Below are 27396 nucleotides of genomic sequence, written 5' to 3' on the forward strand. Positions count from 1 at the left end.
TACATGTATATATTATTAAGATAATATATACATCTGATCTTATTTTTTAAAAAAAAGTTTATTTTGCTCCATTTTTGAAAAGGAGGGAGCGTGGGTGGCGAGCGGTTTTTATAAATTATTCCTATTTTCTGTTATCAGTCCCCGTCCCTCCCCACCCCCTGCTGAAGCGAGAATCAGGGCTGGGACCGCGGCTCCTATCTATCGGTAACCCCCTTACCCGCTCCTCCCCCGCCCCTACGCCCAGCACAGTGCCCTGTACACAGTAGGCGCTCAATAAATGTTCGTGGATGATGATGATGATGATGATGAAAAAAATGCAGCATCAACGGCAGCAGCAAGCGGACCACGCGAACGGTGAGCAGCCAGAGCCTGGGCACCCGCTGCCAAATCTAATCCTTTTCATGGTCCTCCTCTTCCCACCCCGCTTCGTTCTCACCCCTCCCATCTCTGATGCTCTGGGTGGGCTGAGGGGGTTGGAGAGGATGTTTCTAGCTCAGTGTCATCTACAGAAAGGGGATATGCGTGACAGCCACTCCGTTCTCTCCTTCAGGCCTTGAATGTCAGAGTTAATTCTGCATTTGTGGGGTGGGGGCGGCCGCGGAGTCGGGGGAGTGTGCTGTGCAGCCGGAGGGGCTGCGAGCCAAGGTGATTCGGGTTCAGTGTCCCCGGGCTCAACTTTCCTCCATCGCCCCCGAGCGAGCGGTGGAAGGGGGTGGCTGTTAGTCTTCAGCCCGACCCCCCTTTCCAGCCTTTTCTTGCCTTCTCCTGCTTACCCGCCCCTGGTTGACTAGGAAGAAGGTCTGGTGACATCCTGAAAATTCTAGGATTGCTGGGTTTCACCCTTCCCGCCGGGGGGTAAAGCACACCCCTCCCCTCGAGAGGGAGGCTGGGTCTCAGTATCACTGGCCCGGGGTCGGGTGGAGCTCGTATTCCCGCTCCCAGCGCCTCTGTGCACACGTCGGTAACCTAGCAATGTCCGGGGAGTCGCTGCTGCCGCTGTGGGTCTCCCCTCCCCAGCCCGGGCCGGGCACCACGTGCAGCTACCACGCCGCCGGCCGGGCTGGGGCGGGGGAGGCTGGACCGGCTCCTGGCCAGCCCTCCTCCATCCTTCTTGGAGGTCGCCGGCGCCCCCCGCAACTCCCGTGGGCTTGCAGCCTTCCTAGGTGAGCACTCCCCAAGGGAAGGCTTGGCATGACTCCTTTCTGGGCCGGTACTGTTTGCTGCCCGCCCCCGTGGTCTCTTTCCCAGGCTGCTGAGCAGGCAGACCTGTGCTTGCTTTGACTTTCCCTTGTTCTTTACTTAGTAAGAATTGGTTTTGCAAACGCCCATCTCTCTGTGTCTGCCAGTCTGCCAGTATTCTCACTTTGACTTCTGTCTCAGAGAGAAGGTTATGACCCAAGGCAGGCAGGTGCCCGGGAGACTAGCTTAGGTGGTGGCCTGACCCAAAGCCAGAGGGGGCTTTGCACACCTTGAGGTCCTGCCCTTGTGCACTGGGATGCCAGCCTACACTGAGATGATTTCTGTTTAGACCTTCAAGCTGCCGGCCTGCCCACTCCCTACCCGCCCCCCAATCCAGCCCGCCGGCCCTTCTATCCTAGGTGCAGGGGTGCAGGCTGCCTGCCATGCCTGTTTCTCTGGATGCTGGTTTGGCCGCTGTGGCTGCAATTTAAAATGCAAAAAAGCTTTAAAGATGTTTTCTGTTTTCAGAAGCCTGTGGAGGAAATGAGTCCCAACCATCATGAATTTTCATTTGCAGGAAGTGTCAGTGCATAATCTAGATATTTGTTATAGGGCCTTTGGTATTGCCCTGGTGCCAGTGGAGGATTATTTTTTTCCATGCTGAAAAATGCATTTGTGACTGTGGAAAGATGTTGGAGTAAAACTCTGAAAATGATTGACTATTGAATTATTGGCGATTTTTTGTGTGTGATGGTAGCCGTTATTTTGGAGAAAAGCTGTTGTACATATCTATTAACTCATTAGAGATACATGGGTTTTAAAAAAGAAAAGATGTGGAGTAAATGTGGGGATGACCTTAGTTGGTCTGAAGAAATGCACTGAAAGACTCCTTGTGAATTTATGGATGTAGAGTGGTACTAACCACGTTGGACACCACACGGCAAGGTTCTGTGTGACTGACACTTGGGGCTGAGAGCAGGGACTTTCCTGCTGCTCTGGCTGACCAAACCTCTGCTTCTGAAAAATAGGGTATGAGGTTCAAGATGTAATCACGGGAATGTTTCCCTGATGGGAGCCAATCTTTGCTTTTTTCTGACTCTAAATTCTTATATTTTTTCTTTCTTCCCAGAGGCAAACTATGCAAGAGGCACCAGGCTTCCTCTTTCTGGTGAAGGACCAACTTCTCAGCCGAATAGCTCCAAGCAAACCGTCCTATCTTGGCAAGCTGCAATCGATGCTGCTAGACAGGCCAAGGCTGCCCAAACTATGAGCACCTCCGCACCCCCACCTGTAGGATCTCTCTCCCAAAGAAAACGTCAGCAATATTCCAAGAGCAAAAAACAGGGTAATTCGTCCAACAGCCGACCTGCCCGTGCCCTTTTCTGTTTATCACTCAATAACCCCATTCGAAGAGCCTGCATTAGTATAGTGGAATGGAAGTATCCTTTTTCGGGGGAAGTCTTTCTCATTTTCTTTCACCATCTGTTCTTTAAAAGGATTTGTGTTCTGAAATGGCACTTAAAAGTGGTAACAGTCTCTGGAATGTGAGCAAGAGAAGCTGTGTGTAAAGGATTTCATTGTATACACCTTTCTATCTCCTCAGGGGACTGAGGGGTGGCTCTGTGGGCTTGTTTAAGCCTACTCTGTGTGTGTGTGTGTGTGTGTGTGTGTTGTGGTGGTGGTAGTGTGGGGAGGGTGTGACATTCCCAAAACTTCAAAGTGGTAGATAATTAAAATATGAAACTCACTTTTGGTCATTTGGCATTAGATGATTAGTTTAAATCCACCATTGTCTTTGGGCAGTGGTATGCATTGAACCTACTGCAACTAAGATATGCTGATTAAAAAAAAAAGACCAAGTGAGACTTTACTACAAAAAAATACATTAAAAAAAAGATTTTATTTATTTGTTTTCAGAGAGAGAGGAAGGAAGAGAGGGAGAGAAACATTGATGTTCACATAGATCAGCTGCCTCTTGCACGCCCCCAACTGAGGTCATGGCCTGCAGCCCTGACCCGGAATCAAACTCACGGCCTTCCGTTCACAGGCCTGCTCTCAACCCACTGGGCTGCACCAGCAGGGCAAACGACAAAACAAACAAAACGAAACTACCCAAAATAAAAAACAACAACAAAAAACGAAAACACAAACATTTTTAACCTTTAGTGGAATCTTCTCATTTTGATGTTTGGAGTTTGCTTCTGAAACTCCAATTAGTGCTGAGGTTGCTTCTAGCTCTGACATTTGGCGATTCTAGTTCAGGTGACTACAAATATGAACACTTGCTTCATAGCGAGGGAGCAGTTTGCTCATCAATGCTATGACTTTCTGGAATTTCCTTTCGACAAGTTCCAGAAAGGCTTTTGAACTGTGAGCCTGAGGGAACATGTGAAGGGAGGGGTTTGTGTCCGCCCCTTTTGTGAGCCCTTAAGAGTTAGAGAACAGCCCTCTCAGTGGAGGAATTTGCAGTTGCTGCTTTTATTAAAAAATTCTATGTCCTTGGACTGGAGTTACATTTCTGAGTGTCGCCTTTGTATTTTTGAAAACTGAACTTCAGATGCCCCAAGATGGTTGTTATGTCTCAGATCTTGGAAAATTAGGGTGCTCTGCCTATTCATCCGCTTCCCCAAATCTGGAGGCCAGGCTTCAGTTCCTGCCACTCTTCAGAAAAGTTTAACTGAGGTCTTCTTTCTATGCAAATGGCTTTCTAATTAGTTGATTCATTGGCCTGGGTAAAACTCACATTTCCTTTTCCCAGAAGTATATCTGGGGTTGACAAGGGGCCTTACAGCAGCTCCTAACGATAGGAAGGAGTATGAATCCAGGGGTTCCCTGATCACGCCCAGGTGGAAGGGCCGCACTAGAAGAGGAGGATGTTGGTAACTGGCTAAAGGTGGAGCAGAAACCCTGTTATAATTTGAATACCTAGCCAGGCAGCTGTTTACATGCCCCCTGTCTTAACTGTCTACTTTCTGTGCTCATGGACACGAGTTAAAATGAGGTAACTTTCTAGAAAGGTTTTGGAGAGAGCAGCCAAATACAAAGATAGGATTTGAGGGGTTTTCATGTTCTTTTCCTTTTTAGAACAGATGTCTCTTCTCTAGAGGAAGTTATGGTGTCTCTCACATAGCTGGGGTACAGTGGATGTGTTTTCTCTTTAAATTCTTTTCTAGTCCAGAATTAACACCGTGTTGGCCCAGGAGGGAGGGAGGTGAAGAGCGTGGGCCTCAGTGGCATTGCTCGGGGCAGAGGCAGTAGTTACACCTGGCCAGAAAGATCTCTTTAGGTTGGCTTGACTTGACTCTGAGCACACAGAGACCCCTTGGTCGAGTCATTCATTTCCTGTGGAGTAAGGTGGGAGGCCTGGTGCTGTTTCTCTTTGTGCACAGTAATTTGTATATAGCAATTTATGTGCACGGAGAGACTTCCCGGATCATGCTGCTGACTCCCTCCTCTGCACTGCGAGACACACAGGTGTACAGGAATTAGGGGATGTGGCTGCCAAGGCAGGGAGGAGTCTGCCTACAAATGGGATGGCTAGTAGAATAGATCCTTCAACAATATGTGATCTGTTTGTTTGTTTTTTCAAATAACGGTTTCCTTTTAGTTCAGGGAGCAAGTTATAGAAATCCTCCCAAAGCCAGCTGTACTAGGCCCGGTCAGCCCGGGAACAGTGAGAGCCTAGCTTGTTTTAGCTCCTAGGAAAGGCAGAGAGTATCCTGCATCTTGGGGGAATGAGGAGTATTTGCTTTATGAGAAGGAATTTTTCAGATCCAACCTATTATTCTGTTCCGCTTGGCTTGTAGAAATCTTGCGGCAGGGAGATAATATCCAATAATACCTGGAGACTGAAACTGGACCACTATAAAGAAAAAAAATACTTACATTTGGTCTTCCTGAACAGTGTTAGTATTTCTCAGATTTGTTGAGTTATCATTTAGGTATTAGGAAACTAAAAAGAAAGAATGGTGGTGTGGAGGAAGGGAGAGACAGTGTGTTTCTATAGAGAGTAAAATTGGGGCAATTGGCTTTCTAAATTTCAGTAGGAACCGCTAAAAAGAAAAATTAAAAAGGGGATTCTAAGATCTTAAGGTGCACTGTCTTAAAATTGGGTCCCTAGATAAGAGATTTCATAGTAGATGAGTTAAGAGAATCAATATGAATGAAAGCAAATTGGCTTTAAACATCAGTCGGGGAATAATATCGTCCATGTCCTTACTTCCGTGAGTGTGGTAGTTCTTCAAGGGGCTGAGGTTTCATGAAACTCAAGGTATCCCCAGGGAGGCAAGGGGTTTTTGTTTCCTTAAGCATTTTTGGATTTTTCAGAAGGATATCAGAATGAATACAGAAGGATCTGTTCATATCCTCAAAGCTCTAGGACTCCGAGGTGTTTAGGTAAACCAGGGGCCTTGCCTATTGTGGTTAGTGTGTGGGAGAAACACTGTTGAAAAATCAAGCCCTGGAGTTGTGGATTAGGTTCGGTAGGTGCTCATGAAACCTTATGTTTGGAAAGGCTGGAAACAAAAAGAAGAAAAACAGTCATTTTGGCAGATGTCAAATTTTGTATTGCCCATTTTGACAATGTCTCTTAATAACACCAGAATGTTTAAGCAAGTATCTGTTGAAAGTCGATCCCAGTGATTCTTCTAGACAGACCCCTGAGATTTAGAATTGTTAAATTATACTTTGAAAGTGTCTGATGCTGATTTCTTACGGCTTTTAGTGTGTTAGAAAGTGAATGCAGTAACAGCACATGAGCCGAGCTCGAGTCCAGCTGTAGTCTGAAGGTGTGATAATTATTCATTAGTAAAGAAAACAGGAGGGAGCTGAAGCCTGGCTTTCTTATTACAGCATTTGAGGAACTGGAACAGGCCATGGGATGGAGAAGGTCCTGGCGACTTGGCCTGCCCCTGTCCAGACAAGAGATTCACAGTGACCCAGCCAGTAACAGCCCCTGAGAAAATGGCTCTAACACGTGGAGGCAAGGACTTGTGGGAGAGATTTGTCTCCTGATGATGTCTCTTTGGGTCAGGAAAGAAACAAACAGCCAGGAATTTTAGCTTTTGAAGGCCCTTGCTGGTTTTAAAACTACAAGAAGCAAAAACCTGGTTCACACAGTGCCCTAATTGGATGTGCTTTTAGGTTTTCATATAAAATGAACAGCAGAAGAATGAGTGTAACGTGATCCTTGTTGCAAAAGAAAAGGACATGGAGAGGTCATTTGATAGGACATCTACTGTGCGATGACCCCTGAGATTACTTTTGCTGGGAACCTAGTCATCACAACAGTCAGTTGAAAATGGATTTGTATATATAATTTTCATTTTAAAGGTGATTCAAAAGTGGCATGATTGGGAGCATGATGATAGTGAAGGTTTGTGTTTGTCTAACACGTGTGTGTGTGTGTCCGTGTGTGTATTTTATATATCTATATATACACCTTAACAAAATTTTTCAGACCGTTTGACATATTTATATTATTGGCTATTTTTGCCAATTGTGTGGCCTTAGCTATTTACATCCCATTCCCTGAAGATGATTCTAATTCAACAAATCATAACTTGGTAAGTGTTCTCAGAATTCCTACTTGTCCTGATGTGTGGTTATCATTTGCCTATATACTTAAACTAGCAGCTGGCTTTTTGTGTGGGTAAAGTTTGCAGCTATGCATGTGATGTTTCCTGGAGCTTTGCAACAATTTTTTTTTTAAACCTGTATTCTTAAATTTATACTAAATTAAAGTGTTTAAAAGTCATGAATCTGGTATAAATAAATGTAGAACGTTTTATGGAAGAGGTTTGTAGCAGATATTAAAATAACTTTTCTCTCCATATAAACTTTTGTCTACCACTCTTTTCCTGACAGCATTAGCTCTTTTTTTTTAAAATACAGTGTTATTTGGGAGTGGTGGGTACTTTGGTCAATTTTTCTGGTAAGTAGAGAATTACCATAGATTTTGTATATGAACTATTAATTTTTCAGAGAAGTAGATTACAACAAAGCTAATAAACTACATGGAACATAATTTGGAGAAGCACACAGGATAGTATTTAAGTTCTTTAACTCCTAGTCCCTGTGAAAGGCCCCAAGAAGAAAATGATTCCATGGTTAAATAAATTGGGATACTTCCACATAATTTTATTGCTTTCTTAAAGATTTATAGTGCACATTAGCTCAAGTAAAAACTCCAGGAAAGTCTGTAGTTAAAAAATCATTTTATTTTGTTTAACTCAGCTTGTCCTTAAAAGTAATTGGTCATGCATTCTTTAAACATTTTTTTGACAGAACACATCATGGAACCAGCATTTCGTGGAACTTCATTTGGGAAAGGTTGATGTAGTGTGGGGTTTTTTTCCCCCTTTTTAAAGCACTGATGAGTACTTGAGTTGGACTAGGAGCTTGTCCTACTCGACTGGCAACTGGCTGTATTTTGGGGCATTTCCTGTACCCTTTCTGCATTGTCATTCACTCACCTGTCAATTAAGGGGGCTGGATAAGATTACTAGGATTGCTTTTACCTCTGACATTCTGTAGTCTTTCCTCGATGATTCAGAAGCCATTTCAGGATTTCTCTGGAGCTGCATCATCCTCGCTGGATCAATCCTTAATAATTGGAGGCCAGGCAGAAAGACAGGTGGAGGAGGGGCCAGTGCTGGAAAACAGGAAACTCTCTCCGTTGTTTTGCGAGTTCCATTTGTTTTGGTTTCTTGTGATGAAGTAGTGGTTTAGTAGGGCTGGATGTTCTTAACTAAGTGTTATAAGGGCAGAATTACTGTGGGAAGCGCTCTTCTGAGTTCTGAAGAGATACCGAAATGGAGCTCTTGCGATGTGCGCCCTCATGATTTATGTACAGGATTTCATGTCACACTTAAAATATGTGGCATATTTCAGATGGAGCATGCTGTCTATTCATCTTTGGGGTTTTCTGGTCTGATTTCTAGTTAATTAAAAAATATGTGGATATTGCTACTGGAAGTTCAGTTGTAAACGGGATATACATAGAAACACCGTTAGTACATCTTTATACTATGCTAAAGATGATTTGTGTAACTTCGGATATTTTAAATAGCTTCTGCTGTCATTGTGGATAGTGACATTAGATGATCATTTTAAAGGAAAAGCAGAAGTAGTGAAAACCCCCATTAGTGGATAGATCATCATTGTCTAGGCCACAGATGGTGTCAACCTTGTTACCAAATTTAACTACGTGGACAGTGACCCAATTTGTTGTTTTTATAGCTCAAGAGAACACAATGAAATAAACTTAGAAAATAAACACCTTTCGGAAAGGCAGAATTAAGTCAATGGAATAATTAATGTAGTTGCATGTATAGCTAATTAATATTCTGATTTTTCCCAGGGAGATTTGGTGTACTACTATATGTGCTGTCAGACTATTTAGATTTCTCATCTAACAAGGGAGGGAATAAAATGTGGGAGATGGATAAATCTCTCCCTGGCAGCCCCTCCCCAGTTAATCCTTTCTTGACAATTCTTACACATTGGCCTTTTTTTTTTTTGTTTTTTTTTTTTTGGAGGAGAGGAGGCAGTTTGTGCCTTTGACAGGCCTTTCTAAAAACCAACATGTATTCCTTGGACCTCTTCAGATTCTGAAACTCATAGCATTCGAGTTTGTCTTGTGTTCACTTGGATGGTCACATGGTCAGATGAGTTTATTCTCTGCCTTACTCTTTAAATGTTTCCTTTCCCACTGTGGGAAGGGAAGAGCTTTGTGGATTTCCCCCCTGACTCTTAGCAAGGTCCCATGCCATGGCAGTCCTCCCGCCAGGGAGCGGGTTTTTTTTTAATACATTTGACCCAATTTGTACCAAAGTGATTGCTCTATTTTTGGGATTGGTTTAGAGGCAGCTGAACGAAGCTTATTTTTCATCTGTAGTAAATACCTTTCAGTTAATGTGAATGGCAAAACAAAGGGCAGAGACCGGTATGGGTTGCAAAGCTGTACGCGTCGGGGAGCTCATGGTTTTCTTTGCTTCATAGCTCTGTGGGAAATGTGTATGTTGAGCACTTAGACTAAGATAAAGGGCCAGCTTTGTGGAAGGTGTTTCTGCCTGTTACAGGTTGTTTGTAGTAAAATGATTATTTTTGTTGGATGAGTGTCCATCCCCACTGGTACAATGTGTGTTTGGTCTGGGTTGTGTGTAACTCAGCCAGCTCAGGGGATTTACAAACTACCTTGGGGGCAGCAAGTTTTCCCAGGGTTAGACTTTTTAAAAAATATATAAACAGTCTCAAGTTTCTATGTAGCTCAACATTTGTGGACTTGCAGGGAACTAGTGAGGCTGACACCATGGAAACGGTACCACTCAGTTCCCACAGTAACATCCCTCTCAGTTCAGTCGGTAGCAGTAGTTCCTCAGTTCCACTTATTGAAAACATATATCATTTACTTAATTTTCCTCTTAGCTCTTCTTTATGGAGTGTTGGGGTGGGGATGATTGCAATATTGTACTTCACTGTGTTGAAAATCATTTTATTTTGCTCCCCAAACTTGAGTTTCTCATAAGCAAACTGACGTGGTTGGACAGTTTCCAGTCTATGCAGCCTGTTCCTGATACTTCCCCCACCCCCAGGCTACCGCCCATTTCTCTGTGGTGCTGAACTGCCTCAAATGACAGCTGTCCAAAATAGGGCTGCTCGTCTGCCACTCAGACCTCCTCTGAGGTCTGTTAATGACCGTACCCACGGAAGGCAAGGCCCACGGCCCTTTATCAGGCAAAGTGCCTGGCTCCTACCAGGTGCTTAGTAAAAGTCTGGGGAAATGCCATGAATACCTCTCCTAAGATTTTGGCCCCTTTTCAGCCCCTTTTCTCATCTTGTTGAGGCTAGTTTGTTTGCTTTTGCTAGTTGACATTTTGCCTCCACAGCATCCTTCACGTCTTCCCCTTCCTTCCTATACATACAATGGCTGGATGACTTCTGCTAGATACTTGAGGCTTCAGTGGCTACCCATTGCCCACGGGGAGAAGGCCAGACTGGATGGCCAGGTCTCCTTGGTCTGTCCGACCTTTTTTGGTTTATCCTACATTCCTCTCCTTCACAGTCCCACCCATCTGTCCACCATAAGTTCCTAAACACATTCCCTTACATTTGTCCATCTGCTGGCTTTCTCTCCACTGCTTTTTCCATCTTTCAGTCCTACTAGCTTTTGTTCACATGTCTCTGTCCCTATAATTGCTCAGGAATCATCCCAAGTTGTGTCTCTTCCATGAGGCCTTTTTTGATCCTGTTCTGGAATAACACTCTTACCTGAACCTCTCACATGGCACTTTATGTATAAAATACCCCATGTTTTAGTTGTTTGTATGCATATCTAATCTTTACCTTCAGAATGCAATTCATAGTGAATCATTTTAAATCCCTAGCAGGTCTGGCCTGGTGGTGTGTAATGGATGTCCAGTGACTGTGTGTTGTTGATGACCGCCAAGTAAATGGCTCTCGTAGGAGAAGCACCTCCCCTATTCTTTCCTCTAAACTGTGTTCAGGATTTTCTTGGATGACAGGTTCCTCTGTGGATTCCTTGGAGGTCCTTGGCTGGGGTGGGTGGGATGTTATAAGCATATATTGCTGAAAAGTTTAAGGTCTTGTGACCCCCTTGTGTGTCTCTGGCTGGAGGAGCCCTCTGACTCTGGTGTCAGACCTGAGAAGTCTGGAACATTCTGTGCCCTGGCTGAGAGTCGCTGAGCTCAGGTGGGAGCATATTTGGGAAGCAATGCTGGCAGTGGACAGTTGTCAGCGGGACCAGATGCTTCACAATGGCCAGGAACACCGTGGGATAGTCTGCTTTGATTGCATTCTCTCCTCCATGGCGGAGATCCCAGTGTATGGTGTTTCCTGGGCTTAAAAAGTGAATTCATTGGATCTGCATGATCGTATATTTTCAGCATGTCACAGTTTTTGCACATAGGAGTGCATAGGGTGTGAATTGTAATTCCAAAACCATAATTTCATCACTTGCTTCATTGTGCTTAGCCTGTAAGGTGGTCATTAGTTCTGTGCATCATCTACATCGTGCCTTTGCTCTGCTGTCTGGATTGTGTGCTCTGGTTTTTTGCATGCCTAGGTTCTGTCTGCTCTTCCAGCACAGCTCGTGTGCTGCCTCTGCCGTTCAGCCTTCTCTAATCCCTGTCTTCTCCTGCCTCCCAACCCCACCTGCTTAAGTGTAAGAACTCACTTTCCCCCTCCACTCCCGTAAGCATGGTAAACTCTCTTTATAAATGTTAGCCCTTTTCTGCCTGATTTTATATCCTCTCTGTGAAATGGGTTGGTGTGTGGCGTTTCTGAACATGGGCTCTGGGATTTGATAGCCTGGTTCTTTGGCCAAATAGCTGAGTGACCTTGAATGGAAGAAGCATATGAGTTCCCAGAGGCTGAGGCAGGAGACTGATTCGTCTCTGTAGTGCTGTGAAAACTCTGTGCCTGGTGCGCAAGAGGAAATGCGTGTGGAGTGAGTGAATACATAAACGAATGGCCATATGAGGGCTCCACAGTGTGTCCCTGTAGACCGCAAGTTAATTTTCAACAATTGGCTAATGATTAATGTTTGCCAAAGAGACTGACTTTCGTTATCCAATATTAACAAGATTCCCAGGAAGCACCTGTTGGAGTTTGCCTTTAATTTAGGACTGTATCTTTCCTGGCAAATTTAACTCTTTATATCTGAAGTGGGAGAGAAGAAAGACAGGAGTCAATGCTTTTGGAATCCCTAAGCCATAAGCTGATGTGTGTGTCCAGCGTTGTACTTGAGCCATTTGTGAGTGACTGACTGCACTTGGGTGGATGTGTGAGTGTCACATTTCACCTAAGGACTGAGGGAGGGAGAGAAGCAAAATGACCAGAGTGGGTGGATTTGTGCAGTAACACTTTATCCAAAGCTGCTTTCCTAATCATGAAATGTGAGCCAGTTTATATGCTAATCAAATAATCACATCTCTTTTGTAGCCTCACCTAGCTCTGACAAGGAACAAGTTACCTAGCTTGATATTTAATGGAACAGACTTCAATCGCATACTGACAGTTTTTTGAAACTCAAATCCAGCCCTTAAAAGAATTCAGATTTGCAGTCGTTAGCATTCCTTAATAAGAATTCCAAAAGGGTCTCCACTTTTTCGTTTATTTGTTAAAAAGTGTATCTCAGTTTTATACTCACACCTTACACACCAGAACTTCTGTGCTCACACGCTTTAAAAATGAGACTAACTTAGAGGGAGGCTATTTGGATATACTGCTATGTTAGCCAGAACTTGTTGGATTGCAAGTTTCAGAAATGCAACTCAAATTGGCTTAGTTGAAAAAAAAAAAGTATGTATGTGTGTGTAATTTATTTAATCGGGTAACTGAAAAGTCCAAGGGTGTAGAATTATCGGGCTCAGGTGGAAAGGGGCTGGAGAGGGCGTTAGGACCCCGCCCTGCACCCAGCCCTTCTTCCCGCTGGCCTCCAGTGAGGACCCTCACACCACCTGAAATGCGCATCCCCGAGCCTGTTTGTTGGAGGCTCTGTGGGGAAATGCATTCCTTTCTTAACCATAGCTCAAGTTCCATATTTAACAAAGAACTGTGTGAGAAACAAGAGACCCCTGTGGCAGATTGGTGGGTGCTTTACTTTTTAACCCCTCCCACCAGTGTTTGTTTCATTTTTTACTCTCTGCAAAATGCGAGAAGTACCTGATACAGAGGGGACCACTCGCCCAGAAGTAGAGACACTTATGTCTTTATATTAAATACCGGTGATGGTGTTAGTGGGGAACTCCAGCACAGACCCCAACAGATCCTCACCAAAGAAAACCCCTAAAGAAACTGAAGAGGCTCCGGAGTCCTGGTGCTTGAGCTCTAGGGAAGGCCAGCGTTGGGTGTTAGTGTTGCGAGGATGATGCTGTCAGGGGAGGGATGCTGGTGGGTGTCCCCGCCCTGTGGAGTGTGGGTGGGGGGTTGGCAGGCCTTCCAGGAATAGATGTTAACATTCCTTCTTCTGCCTCCCACCCTGCTCAGCCTCCTGGGGCTCTGCTATCAGCGGGATAGGATGTGCTGCTCAAGTCCTCTTCTGCCCATGTGACTGAAATAAGGAAAGTGCCAGAAGGTGTCTTCCCTTTTTAATTGATGTGAGATCTGTGGTCTCACAGCTGGGGTTCGTGCAGGGAGTAAGGCTGGGCAGGCAAAGCTGGAAGTGGGCAGTGGGGAGGAGGGCACTGAACAACTGAAGATGGGGATGAAGGAGGAGTTGCCTGTGGTGGTCAGTTCTGTGGGTCTGTCTGTCTCTCTCTTTCTGTGAGTGTGTGTAAGAGCTGGGTAAAAGTGTGGGTGGATGGTTGTTAGGATGGGTGTTTTTGACGCCAGTCTTGTAGGATGGAGCCTTCTTCTGGTGATTTTAACTAAACAGGGCCCCAGACACTGCCCAGACTGGAGAAAATGACTTTCTTCTCCAGAACCTCAAAGCAGTGATTTCTGCTAATTTTTTTCCCTCCCTACTGTCTGAGTGGTAATTTTAGAAATCACAGGACATCTGTTGAAATTATTGAATAAGTGAATGAGAGGGTCAGGCTGGAGGGAATAGGGGGCCGATCTGAGGGAGGGAAGGCAGGCTGCCGACGGCTCAGGGAGAATGTGGGAGGCAGGTGGCCCCAGTCTGGGAGGGCGGGAAGGAGATGCGCTTGGTCAGCTGTGCCCGGCCACTCTGACTGGGTGAGGGGCTCATGCCTATTTCTGCTTCATTCATCTTCCAAGGGGCTCACCCTACCTCCTTTCCCTGTGTCCATGGGGAAGCCTAGCACTATGTAGACTCCCAAATATTTTTGTAGAGCTTTAAGCTTGTTTATAAGAAAGGAAGTCCAGGCACCATTATTCAACAAATATTTATTGAGTCCTGCTATGCAGAGCGCACCAGGCTCATGTGTCCCTGAGTTCTAAGCTGTGCTGCTACAACTCACTGTGCATGACCGCCCTTTCGTTAAAGAAAACCTGCAACACGGGGTCAGAGACAGCCTTCTTTGTTTTTCATATTTCTCATTCTTATAGAAAGAGTAAATCATCACCCCAAATTTACACAAGTAATACACGGATACATTCTTGTAAACAATGAAAACAATGCAGATAAAGTGACAGTTCCCTTTTACCTACCTAGCTCATTCTAATCACAGTAATCATTCGAGTGTGATCCTTTCAGAACGGCTTTTCACTGTGTATGTGTACATAATCTGTGCATTTTAAAATATATATCTATGCAGTTTGGGTCTTGTCAATTTTACACAACTGGGTACGTAATGCATGCATTATATAGCTTTCTTTTCCCCACTTAATGAATCTTCCAGATCTTTCCATACCTGTAGGTAGAGATCTAAAAAATTCTTAGCTGCTGTAGAATAGTCCATGTGTGAATGTGTCATGGCTTAGTTCTTTTCTTTCTGTTGAACTTTTAGATTAGTTGCTAAAATTTTCCTATTTCAAGCAATGCTCCATTGAATATCCTGGCATGTGTTTCTCTGTGCATACAAGTTAACGTTTCTCTGGGATAAATATGTAGAAGTAAACTCTCTGGGTGGGAGGATAGCGCACTTTTAATTTCCACACACATTGCCCTGCACTAAGCCTGGATCAGTTTAAGCTCCCACTTGCACATCTCCTTGAGATTGTGCTCACTCAGGTCTAATGAGTGGCCTCATTTGTTCTTTCTGGTAGGCTATTGGAAAGGAAATCTCGAGGGTAAGGGGCAGTCTCTCCCTTGGGGGCTTGGTAGGCTTCTGGAGCACGTGGTCAGAACAGAAGGCCCACGAACCCCTAACACTAGATTTGTAATCTCTTTTGCGCCACAGGCCGAGATGAAAGGCACTGACACTTACTCTTCTTTGCCTGACTTTGGGTGCCACCCACTATGGTACTGTCATTTGTTTATTTATTTCCTTACCCGAGGACATTTTTTTTCATTGCTTTTTAGAGAGAGAGGAAGGGAGAGAGAGAGAAAGAGAGAAGAAAATTGATGTGAGAGAGAAACTTTGATTGGTTGCCTCTTGTATACCCCAACTGGGAAGTCAAACCCACAACCTGGGTGTGTGCTTGGACCAGAAATTGAACTCACGACCTTTCAGAATATGGAACAATACTCCAACCAAATGAGCCACACTGACTAGGGTGGTACTGTGGTTGTTTTAAAAGTGAAATACTCATTCTTGGTAGCTAATAGGTAAATAAGTTCTTATTACAAAAATTTGAGTCAGTTTTGGAATGTTTGGTTGCTACAGTTTAATTCCAAGATGAATACTGCCTTTATGTTCCTTTTAATTGGGGGGAAAAATATATAATCTGGTATATATTTTCTCTTGTCCCCTGTTCTTTGATTATTAATTATTTTATCTTCACACATAGTAGAATCTTGCTATTACTGTGGTATTATTATAGGGTTTATACCCTTTCTACATCCAAAAGCTCTGTGGCGGCTGAGAAAATGGAAGAGGTTGAACGAAGGGGCACTTGGGAATCAAAACAAAGTAGACTTGCCCACATGCTCCAGGTGAACAAATTATTGATACCTGGGCACCAAATTGGCTGTTAGGGTTTCCAGCAGTGGCTGCAAAAGGAAGCACATCTCACTTTTGTGGCTTTTATCCTCTCAACAATGGGAAGCAGCCATATTCATTCAAGGAAGCACTTTCAGTAACCAAGTCCCAGGAGGAATCTACAGCGTGGATCCACGTACCGGCTCCACTGTCCGGCCACGGGGAGCTGTGCTTTTGTTAAAGTCGGAAATGCCTGCCAGCAGAGGGTCCCTGGATTCACAGCCTCCATAGGGCTGGAGCACAGCATTAAACTGCCGGGTAATGAAGGCACTTCTCTACTCTCTAAGAGCTTTGCCTTTTGATTGTATAAGTTAGCATAGGGCTAAAACTGGGAAGATTGAAAAAGAGTAGGTTCACACAGCTATCATTTAATCATACGTAAGGTACTTTTTTGCATGTTTATTTTGTGTAAAATATAGCCCATTAAACATACTCGCTTACTGTCCTAACTTGGTTTAAGTCAGAATACAAAAGAATAGTTTGAATGACTATAGACAACCCTCCTCCCAAGCACCCCCCCCTTTTTTTAAGATATGTGGCTTTATTATTTTTACTCTAATATAAACTAGGGAAGTGACCAATATTTTTAAAAGAAGATTTCCTTGACTGTTCTTTAGTAAATAGATAACAATAGGGTATAATGAAACACTGTATATATTTAAATAACTGCTTTTAAGTTGTACAAACACAGCTTGAATGGATAAATGGGTAAAATATGGCCCTTTTATACTAGTAATTAGCCTCTTAGTCCTTTTTTGATGATAAGATAAAAGTGAACTTGTCTTTGGGCTTTCACAAATTCTGAATTACTGAAATATAAATGAATGGCAACTCTATTCAAAGCTCTTTTCAGAATTGCCATCTGGTGGGGGTGAAACTGAAACAGCTAAAATTCTAACTTAGAACTTGGGGGAGTGGCGACCCCAACAGGGATTTGGTAAAAGAGAGCTGTTCAGTAAATCTTCTGGAAAGCCATGTGGGGTGGAGCTAGCGTGGTTAAGGTGGAGAAAACTTTGGTATGTTTCAGATTGGCGAACTGATAAGCTAACTGATACTAGAGCCAGCCGGGGCAAGTAGTGGGCCCGGGGCTGGTCCTGGTTTACCTGGAGTGATGCGGAATGAGGCTTATACACCCAGTGAGGTTGGGGTTGGAAAGGCTCCCAGAGACCTTCGGGTGGATGGGGTCCTTTTTCAGATCCCACAGGTGACTTGCTCAGGGTCACACAGTGAGAGAGCCAAGTGGGAACTTAGGCGTCTGTCTTCCAGTCTGTTTCCTTCCCGCTCCAGTTACAGCTGTGAATCTGGCTGAAGCCGGATTACTCCCCGAGGGCCCGGGCAGGGTCTGAGGCTGCCTGGGGCAGTTGTGGCTTTAGAAAATCATGTGACCAAATAATGACTCTTCAAAGCAAGCTGGGCATTCAGTCAGCTTTTAATTATCCTCAATTTTTTTTTCATTATCTTCCCAAAGATAGTTTTGATCCCTCCCCCCTTCTCCCATTTAACTTCATAAATTATTCTTACTTCCTTTATGTATACCAGCATGCGGAAATCCTTTGGCCTTAGACTGCCTAGGAATCAGGTCACTGGATGTGGTAGGGCAGGAGGGAGTCAGCAGAGCTGGTAGACAGATGTGGCAGGTCTCCCTTTCCTCAGTTGCCTTGTTTTAGTGTGGCTGGCATCCTCTGTCCTGTTGACCACATCTGGAGGCAGAGATAATTGCCTTTGTTACTAGCTCATGACTGACATCTACTGAGCTATATGGGCTTTGTATATATAATCACCTTTAATTCTCATTTAATCCTCGCCATAAACTTCCAAAGAAGAAATAACTAATCACCTCTTTTTACAGGTGAGGAAACAAGGCTGGGAGTGGCTGAATTGCCTGCCCAAGGCCAGGAGGACTAGTAATTGGCAGGGTGAGGATTCGGGATTTAAGAGCTCCCACTCCACCTCCTAGGCCATGAAGGGAAGTCAAGGTTCATCTGAACAGAGTCGAGGAAGGCAAGGTCATGGGGCAGAGCTGGGCAGAGCCAGTGCAGAGAACCAGAGAGCAGTCAGCAGAACCTCAGGTGGGTCTGTCTGGGCAGGCTTTGCACTCCATTCCTGATTTTGGTTAGAGCTTGTGACTCGGGGCCTGTGAGCTTTCCACACCTCCTCATTTCCCCCAGCCAGAAGCATTTCCAGACTCCGGGTGGGGTTTGTGGTTGGAGAGAATCAGGGTGGAGGTTTTTAACAGCCCTGAGGCCCCCTGGGGAATCTTCTGAAGCGCCCTCTGAATCATCCAGTTAAAATGGGAATGGGTAGAGAAGTTTAAATTTGGGCAATAAGTGGATTTTACAGCACTTTAATTCCTTGCAAAGTGTTGACTTGGGAAGCGGTGATGCAGGAGCTCTTGGGGGTGGGTCAGGGGTCTGTGTTGTGCACTGGTCAGGTGTAGGAGTAAGTGGTTAGGGCTATGGGCTCAGTCCCAACTTTGCCGTTACTGCCTATGACTGGGCAAGCTGCTTTTCCTTGCTCCGTCTGGTCCTTTTCTGTAGAAGAGGAGAAAAAGCGGCTAAAGGAGTCAGGCCAGCCTTGGCTCTTGGAAACCAGGGAGCAGTGGGGGCTCTTACTGTTACTGTGAGCCAGGGTGACATGTCCTTGGAGCCTCAGCACAGTCCAGTGAGGTAGGGATGCGGTCCTGACCTTTTCAGATGGGAAAACTGGGGCTCAGAAGACTGACCAGCTTGTTCTCAACCCAGTGAAGGGGCCGCAGAATGAGGATCAGACCCCTCCAGCCATACTAGGAAAGTGTCCTGGATGGCGTGCTGGGTTAGGGGTTTGTTTTCCACATTGTTCTGTGGAAGATGTTTCACCAGACTGTCCCATTCCATCTGTCCTGCTGAATAACCTCACTGTAGTAGTTATGGAGGGTGTGGATGGACCTGGTGACGAAAGTTGTCCTGCTGGTCGTAGGAGGACCTGGACCATACCCCACCTTTACTTAGACAACAGTAAAGGGTTGTTTCCCTCGGAGCACCAAGGATAGAGAGAGGGGGCTGGTTTGGCCAGGAACTGATCCATTAACAACTGGGAAGATGGAGGCCTGCCTCTCCCCTGTGAGTTATCTTTGAGGCAGGGAGGCAGAATCCAGGGTTCCACGGGCTCCTAGAGGAGAGGAGGTGTCTCTACAGGCTCCTTTCTCAGCTGCCAGGGACTCCCCCTGATCAGCTGTGTCTTCTTCCTGCTCAGCCCAGGTAGGAGACCCTGACCACCTTTTGATTTAAATGTTACTTGGTAGAGGAAAGAAAACTAGCAGCTGAAGAGCAAAACAGGTGTCGGGGAGTTCTGGCCTGATGGCTGTGCTCTCAGGAAGAGAGATCGGGCAATTCTTAGATGGCAATCATCACTAGCACCTGGTGGAGCTTCTGTCACTGTGTCTGATTTCATGCTCACAGCCACTGGCGAGCACTGCGCACGTTTTATAGAGGAGGCAGCTGAGCTCAGGGCTGTTAAAACACCCATCAAATGGCCAGGAAGTGGCCAACATGGCACGCAGACTTCTTGGGCCTTTCCTGCTACACTGTGTGCCTGAGCTACATGGTGTCCTCTCTGCACATCGATCAGGTGGGAGATGGGCTCACAGATGGGATGTGACTTGCCAGAACTAAACTCACTAGAACCCAGGCCACCATTGGTTCTTCTCTGCCACGTGGTTTCAACCACATTTTCCTCACCTGTGAGATGGGAGCGACGGTAGTAACACTTGCCTCACATTGCTAAGAGGATTACAGGTGATTTTGTAAGGGCGCCCTCTGTGAACCCCAAAGGCTGTACCCTTAATTTTCTTACATATCGTCTCACTTTTTCAGGCTTTTGGGACTGCCCTGATCTGACTCCGTCCTTTTCAGCCTGTATTGTCCTGTCTTGAGGAGAGACTTTGGAGGAAATAGACCTGTATTTGGAGTCCAGATTTGCTGCTAGCTAGTTCTGTGACTGTACAAATTACCTTACCTCCCTTGGTCTTAGTTTCCTCACCTGTAGAATGGGGAAAATAATGCTTGTCTCACCGTTAACGTGGAATCTTTGTGAGGAGTCAGTATAGTAACGTGTGAGTGAGATCAAAAGACATGACTTAATTGGTCAGGAATGGTCACAGAAGGAGTCACTGAAGGTCAGGCTCAGCAGCTGTGAGTGTTGGGGGAACCTCCTCCTGTTTCCCCCCTTGGAGGGGCTGTAGGATTAGTGAAATCACACACACAGGCCAGGTCTGTTAAATCCCTGTGTTCTCTCTGTGATGTGTGTTGCCTTTCTTTGTCCAGTGATCCCCCCCCACCCCCCGTTTTTTTCCTTATTGTAGCCCAATCTGTGGGGGTGGGAAAGGGAGCATTTCTTTACCCTTTTTCGTCAGCAGGGGCCTTGCTGCTGCTGCCAGCTCCGGGCTTGCTGGCCGGAGAAAGGGCTGTGTAGGAGCCTGGTGGGGTTGCTCCTGAGCAGCGAGTGGCGCTGAAGCAGAGAGGCTGCCCGCTGATCTTGCTGAGATGCTGAGGTCAGCATTTTCGGCAGCAAGGAGCCCTATGTGTTCATATACTTCAAAAAGACCGAGTGCAGTCTGGGGGTTGTTGGTCTTGGTATTCATGGCCACACTGATGTTTTAGATGGGAGCATGTTCTTTGTGCAGTGAACTAGTAGGGCCTGCGTCTTGAGCCTTGCACCCTCGATTTCAGGCACCGGGCTGAAATTTTATACCTGTTTTCTTGACTGGTCTTTACAGTAAGTCATGTAATGACTAGAACCCCTGTTTTGCAGGTGAGGCAAATAAAGCTCAGAGGTGTTAACTGAATGACTCTTTGATGAGGTAATAAACCCACAACATTCCAAGTGGGCCCTGTGATCATTCTCTCCACTGCTTCAGCCCCGTGCTCGCCGCATGCCGCATGCCGCATGCCGCATGCTGCAGGCATGAGGCAGGCTGTGGAAAGAACGCAGACGTGGTGTCACGGGCCTGGGCTTTGAGTTCCTGTTCTGTAACCGCACTTCTGCAACCCCACTTCATTGGCCATAAAATAAGGAATAAAAAGTCAAATGGGATGTGTGTGAAAGTATTTTATAACCTAGAAAGCAGCATACACATATAAGGCATTATCCTTATTATTACTGTCTGCTAAAGAGGGACTTCTTAGGACTCAGGCCTCGCCTTTCCCTCTGATCCCTTTAGAAAGCAACTCAAGGGTGAAGCCCAAATCCACTCTTGTTGTTCCACATGCCAGTGCCACTTACGGCCCCCACACAGAAGAAAAGTCATGCCCACGATTATCAGCATGGTTATCAGCATGGCCACAGTGATTGTGCTTGGGGTGTTAGGGAGAGGCTGAGGTGGGGTAGAGAAGGACTGTAAAGGCCAGCCAGCTCTAAAGCTTGAGCTGACCTTCCCTCCTTCTCAATGTTCAAAGGCCAGCTGTTGTTTGAAGTCCTGACTCTTCTCTGAGCTCCCTGAGGCTTGTGGAATTCACTCTGTTTGTGAAATGGAAAGGACAAAAGATTTTGCCTAGTAATGCCAAGGCCTGTGACCCAGACAGCCCTCTAGGCAAGCAAGTGCTACTTGCTGGTTTTAAGTGTGAATAGAACATAGGTAATATCGCATCTCCACTCTGTTCCTAAATCTGCCTCCCTTTTGTGTGTGATGAAAAAACTGCAGCAATGACTGTAGCCCCAGCCTGAAGCTGGGGAGCCATCGGAGGCTGGAGGTTCTGACGTGAGGTTCTGATTCCTTGCTGTGCATGGTGGTGGGCACGTGGTGTCCTAAAGCTGGGCGGGGAGATCGGCTGTCCTGCTTTCTGGAACTCCACAGACCAGCCTCCTGCAGTGGAAGCAGCCCTGCCATCTGAACCACAGACTTGCCTGTGTTTGATCTTATGCTAGTTTCTTATTTCCAACAAGGCTGTGAACTTCCTGTGGGCAGGGACCCAGTCTTCCCTCTGCCTTAAGTCCTCTGCTCCTGGCACCAGGTGTTAGGTAAATGATTGACCATGTGATGAAACATCACTGTGTCTACATCAGGCACCCTGAGGTTGCTGTAATTGCTTTGACTGTTTGCTTAATAGGAGCCCGATGGTCTCTCTTTCCAACCCAGGAGCAGAATACTGGGGCGGGGCGGTGGGGGGGGGGCAGGGGGGATGCTCACTTTGGGAGAGACTGTGATTGCTTAATGAAAACATCAGAATTCAAACAACTGAAACATTATACCCCCTTCATAGTAGTTGTGGGGGCTGCACCGTCATCCCAGTAATATTGGAACACTTGTCTTCAGAATTGCTTTCAGAGCCAATTTCTACTTTTCATTGTGCTTTGTTTCTGGCTAAAAGGGGTCCAGGTTGATCACTGACCTTATCTAGCAGTTTTTTTCTCAAAGAAACTTTTGGGTATTTGTAAGAAAATCTGTCTTCAAAGAACCAAGTTTTCTTATTTTTGAGGATCTTTGAGAGGAAGGTGTCATGAGCTGTGAAGAAGGTCTTCCACAGGCATTTAGAAAATGTTTTGAGGAATGGCAGTCTTACCAGAATTACTTGTCCATCTCCCCAAGCCTACTAGTTTGAAGGGAACGGCACTTATTTATATGGCTCTGGTGTGTTTATGAAACAAAACAGCCTAACTATTTTGCTGTCACACTTCTGTAAGTCTGCAGTCTCATCTGGTCTGAAGCTCTTCTTGTGCCAAGAATTCTTCCTTCCAGGCCTTTTTTCTCTTTAGCTGCTTGGCCCCAGGAGAACGGTCAAGTGAGGTGTTTTACTCCCGGCCATCGCCTCGTTCTTAAAGGCCCTCATCACCCCCAGTGGGGCAGATTTTCATCTTACTTACTCTGGAGTCAGGGGACTCACTTGTGGGTTCTGGAGAGCGATGATACATGCCTGACCCTTGCCAGGGCTTGGGGGTCCTTGGAACAGATGTAATTGTATCATTCACAGCTGTTGTTCAGCAATTTACAAGAGTAGACAGAATTACTTCAGTTCCCAGTAGGGCTCCTTGGGCTTGACTTGGAAGAATATGTAAGTTTCTGCACTTTTTTTCTTGCCTTTAAAAAATGTTCGCTTTTGATCTCAGTTAAGTTAGACATTTTAGTCTTAGCTACAGCAAAGAGAACTCTGCCCTTGCTATGCGTGAAGATGTGCAAGACAACAAAGGCTGCTTTAAAAACAGTCCCTGTGTTTATAAGTGAAGCATCTTTGACTTAAGCCATTGTTCAGTAGCTGGGCTCTGATGATCGCCACTGGCACCTGGCATTGGGACCTGGGGACAATAAATAACAGAATTAATTGGTCTCTACTAACTGGATGGGAAGAAGGCATACACATTCTTTTTTAAAAAAATGGCCTTTTAAGGTATAATTTACATACCATACAATCCACCACTTTAAATTATACAATTCAGTGTTTTTAAATTTTACTATATTCAGAATTGTGCAGCCATCATCACAATCAATTTGAGAACATTTTTATCATTCTGAAAAGAAACCTCATACTCATTAGCCATACTTCCCATTTCCCTGCAACCTCCTTCCCACCTCCTCAGTTCTAGGCAACCTCCCATTTACTTTCTGTCTATATGGATTTTTCTATTATGTAAGTTAAGCTATGCAACATGTGACCTATCATCCCTAGCTTCTTTCACTTAGCAAGATGTTAGTAGGATTCATCCATGTTGTAACATGTATCAATATTTCATTTCTTTTTTATAGCTGAATAATATTCTGCTGTATGGATATACCACATTTTATTTACCCTTTTGTCAGTTGATGGACATGTAGGTTATTTCTATTTTTTTGGCTATTATGAATAATGCTGCAGGAAACATTTATGCACAAGGTTTTGTGTGAACTTATATTTTTAATTCCCTTGGATGTATATACCTAGGAGTGGAATTTGTTGGGTCATATGGTAACTTTAACATCTTGAGGAACTGCCAAACTGTTTTCCAAAGCATCTGTATTATTTTATATCTGCATTTGCACAAGGAGGTTTCCAGTTTTTCCATATCCTTGCTAACACAGGTTATTTTCTGTCTTCTGGGTTGTAGCCATCGTAGCGGGTGTGAAGTGGTATCTCACTGTAGATTTGCATTTCCTTGATGACTAGTGATATTAATATCTTTTCATGTGTTTATTAGCCATTTATATATTCTTTGGAGAAATGTCTATTCATATCTTTTGCCCATGTAAAAATTGGGTTATTTGTATTATTGGGAATGCTTGTATTTATTTTTACTAAATTTGTTCTAGAATATATAATTCCAAATAATGATAAAATATCAAATTCAGATAACAGAACGATGCTGTTATGCAAAGACTGGTGAATTTTATAAGCCTTTAAGCAAATCTCTCTCCCACTTGTGAGAAAGAGCTCATTTTAACAATCTCTTGATTAGTGGGGTTTTTTTTTTAATCTGAAAAAGGAATTTCAACTTGTTTTAAATGAAACAAATATATCTAGGGCATATTTCTGTAGGTAAAACAGAACTTAAAATTTTGAAGTCTTGGTATTTTTCTCATTAGAGCCTCATTTAACTCTGCATATTCCCAAAAACACAATTTTAAAAAGCCATAAAAATTATGCATTAGAGAATATAAAGTCTGAGTCTAAGACTTGAGAAGAAAATATGAGTTTTATGAACTTTTAACTCCTAAGACTTAACCCTGCCGCTCAATGGTGAAGAAAAGCATCCATGGAAAGACTGACTTTGAAGTCATCCTGACCGGCGTTTGAACTGTTTTTCCATTGTTTACTAGCTGTGTGACATTGAACTTCAATTCCTTATCCATAAAATCTTCGTTATAAGGTAACAAACCTTTTAAATAAAATTCCTGGTACCTAGTAGTTGCTCATTTAATGGTAACTATTATTAATATGCAGGCTTTGTGTTCATTAATTGTGTTTTTATGTGTATACATTCAGGTTCTTACATATTTGTCATCTTATTCAGAAATAGTGTGCATTGTTTTTAAATAATTTTTATTTTTAATTGAGTTATAGGAATTCTCTATATATTCTGGATAACCAGTCCCTTATCAGATACTTGATCTGCAAACATTTTCTCCCTTTCTGTGGATTTATCTCTTCATTTCTTTTCTTTCTTTTTCTTTTTAAAGATTTTATTTATTTTTTAGACAGAGGGGAAGGGAGGGAGAAAAGAGAGAAACATCAATGTGTGATTGCCTCTCGCGTATCCCCTACTGGGGACCTGGCCTGCAACCCAGGCATGCGCCCTAACTGGGAATTGAATTGTAGACCCTTTGGTTTGCAGGCCCGTGCTCAATCCACTGAGCCATACCAGCCAGGGCTCTTCATTTTCTTGATGGTGTCATTTGGGCACAAAATTTTTTAATTTTGAAGTGACATGTATATTCTTCGAATCTTTTAAAAACATTTTTTTATATACTGGTTTTCTAGAGAAAGGGAAAAGGAGAAGGAGGGATAGGAGAAGGAGGGAAGTGGGAGAGAGAAGTATCAACTTATTGTTCCGCTTATTTGTGCACTCATTGGTTGCTTCTTGTATGTGCCTTGACTGGATATTGAACCTGCAACCTTGGGATACCAGGATGATGCTCTAACCAACCAAGCTACCTGGACAGGGCCTATTCTTTGACTCTTAATGTTGGAGAGGGCCTTTGAGGTTGCCTGTTTCAACTGCCTTGCCGTGGTGATGGGAGGCTCCGTGGTTCAGAAAGGAGGGCCTTCCTCTGGGTCACAGGCCAAAAAAGTCAGGACTGGAATTCAAGTCTCTTGACCTTTACCTTGGAGCATCTTGGGTTTTTCCCCATTATCTGAAGTTGGAGACTTTAGGTTGTGTATGTAGGGGAGGAGAGTTTGTAGCTCTGAACCATTATTATTTCCCTTGAAGCACAAGACTCCAAACTCTGCTCTGCTTATAGATGAAACTGCTAAGGTGCCTCCCCATAGTTCATTTGCTGCCCTCCAGCTTTATTGAGATGTAATTGACACGGTTCATTTGTTTTTAAATAAAGAAGGGTCTTTTCTTTCAGAGAGTTCACTATGTGAGAGAATTGCTTATAGCGCAATTGTCTAGAATGGTAGTCACTAGTCATATGTGGCCACAGGAACTCAAATTTTATTTAATTTTAATGAATTTAAAATTCAGTCCCTTAGTCACACAAGCTGCATTTCCATTGTTCAATATTCATATACAGCTATCATATAAGACAGCATACACAGGGAACTTTTCCATCTTTGCAGCAAGTATAGTTGAACAGTGCTGCCTATAGAGATTTGTGTCCTGCCCATTGGCATTCTATCCATGCCCCTGGACTCAGCTTTGATCTGTTTTCAGTATGTTCCTCACCTTTGGGCCACAAGAACTTCCTATTTATGTAGCTGCCTCTGGGTTTCTCGGCAAGCCCCTACTCAGGTTAGGTGGGCTGTGGGCCCAACTGGGTTCAACTTCTTTTTCATAGTTTCTGGACTTGATTTTCAGTAATGACATCAGTGTTTTCCTTCACCCCAGCCAATAGATGTGACTTGCAGAAATAGAGCTGAAAGATGCTTGAGAAGAGTGTGTTCTTTCTTGGAAAGGCTAACTCCTAAAAATGAATGAATGAATTGATCTCCTGTTGGGACAAGGGGAAGAGGTTGAAGAACTTTTGAGTTTAGTTGTGGTAGCTTCATATTTTTGGTGGCCTTTTGGGTGGGTTCTTCCCTTTCGAGGCAGTTGGTGCTAAGAATTTGCAAGTGACATGGGGAGGGAGGCATGAGGAGTCTGAACCTTGGTGTCCTGAGACAGTGACAAGGCAGACTTGGCCTGGTCCTGCTTAACGCCCTGGTGGGGTCACCTTTATTTCAGATGCCTGTGACCCTGAGGGTTGTGTGAACAGCTGATCCCAAGGTCTCCAGGGCAAGCCAGGTACAAGCATGGGAGACACTGTGGTTGTCCCTTGCTGGCCTAGGGTATATCTAGGAGAGGAAAAGGGATTTGCCCAGGCTCACAGCAAACTAATGGTGGCAAAAACTGAGGTGAGAACCCGGGTCCTGTGGTACCTGCCTTATTCACATTCCACCTGCCATCTTGTACATCTTCATTTACACAATGGATGGGTGCTTCAAATACACCACCAAACAAGGTGACTTTTAATGACTAATGCCTGGGCTTAGACATTAACCCACGTTATGCACCAAGCCTTGCCTTTAAGCCCTCCTTTGCTGTTCTCATCACTTAGAAAGCATTAAGAAACCTTTCTGTTAAGGTAGGATCACCCAGAGTTAGTTTTCATTCCTTCTTTCCGGCCTATCTCCAGGATCTATTTCTTCAGGGAGGTCTGTCCTTGACCTTAAAGATGGAGTTGGGAAGCAGACTTGTTATTTTTGAGGTCAACCTCGTCCCCCAGCCTGCAAGAGCCTTGAGGGCAAGGACAGCATTGTCTTTGTCACCACTTGGGGACTGGCACAGCATGTTCATTTAGTGAACATCTGTGGAATTTCTCTTTTTCAGGAAGACTCTCTTTTGGATGGGTTTCTGAGGTATGAGGTCCCTTCTCCCTATGATCTTGAAATGTCAGTCAGTCCTAATTTGGAAATGGTGACTAGATGAAATGGGATAATTTTTCTGTCCATAGCAGGGACAGTTGCCCATGTGACTTTAAACTTTATAAGAGCTGGAGGACTTG

General features: G+C 44.5%; 1 protein-coding gene across 2 annotated transcripts in view; it reads left to right on the top strand.

Annotated features, from left to right (window-relative positions):
• The first annotated feature begins 287 nt into the window (after positions 1-287).
• Positions 288-27396, top strand: part of CACNA1D (calcium voltage-gated channel subunit alpha1 D) — a 304169-nt gene continuing 277060 nt past the window's right edge. For both annotated transcript variants that reach the window (XM_054595570.1, XM_054595569.1), the window contains exons 1-3: positions 288-354; positions 2309-2618; positions 6638-6743. In XM_054595570.1, the coding sequence (XP_054451545.1) occupies positions 288-354; positions 2309-2618; positions 6638-6743 (483 nt within the window). The remainder of the gene's footprint in view (positions 355-2308; positions 2619-6637; positions 6744-27396) is intronic.

This window comes from Pteronotus mesoamericanus, unplaced genomic scaffold (assembly GCF_021234165.1).
Source record: "Pteronotus mesoamericanus isolate MK-2021 breed Mesoamerican mustached bat unplaced genomic scaffold, CSHL_Meso_final scaffold_54, whole genome shotgun sequence".
In the NCBI taxonomy this organism is placed as follows: Eukaryota; Metazoa; Chordata; class Mammalia; order Chiroptera; family Mormoopidae; genus Pteronotus; species Pteronotus mesoamericanus.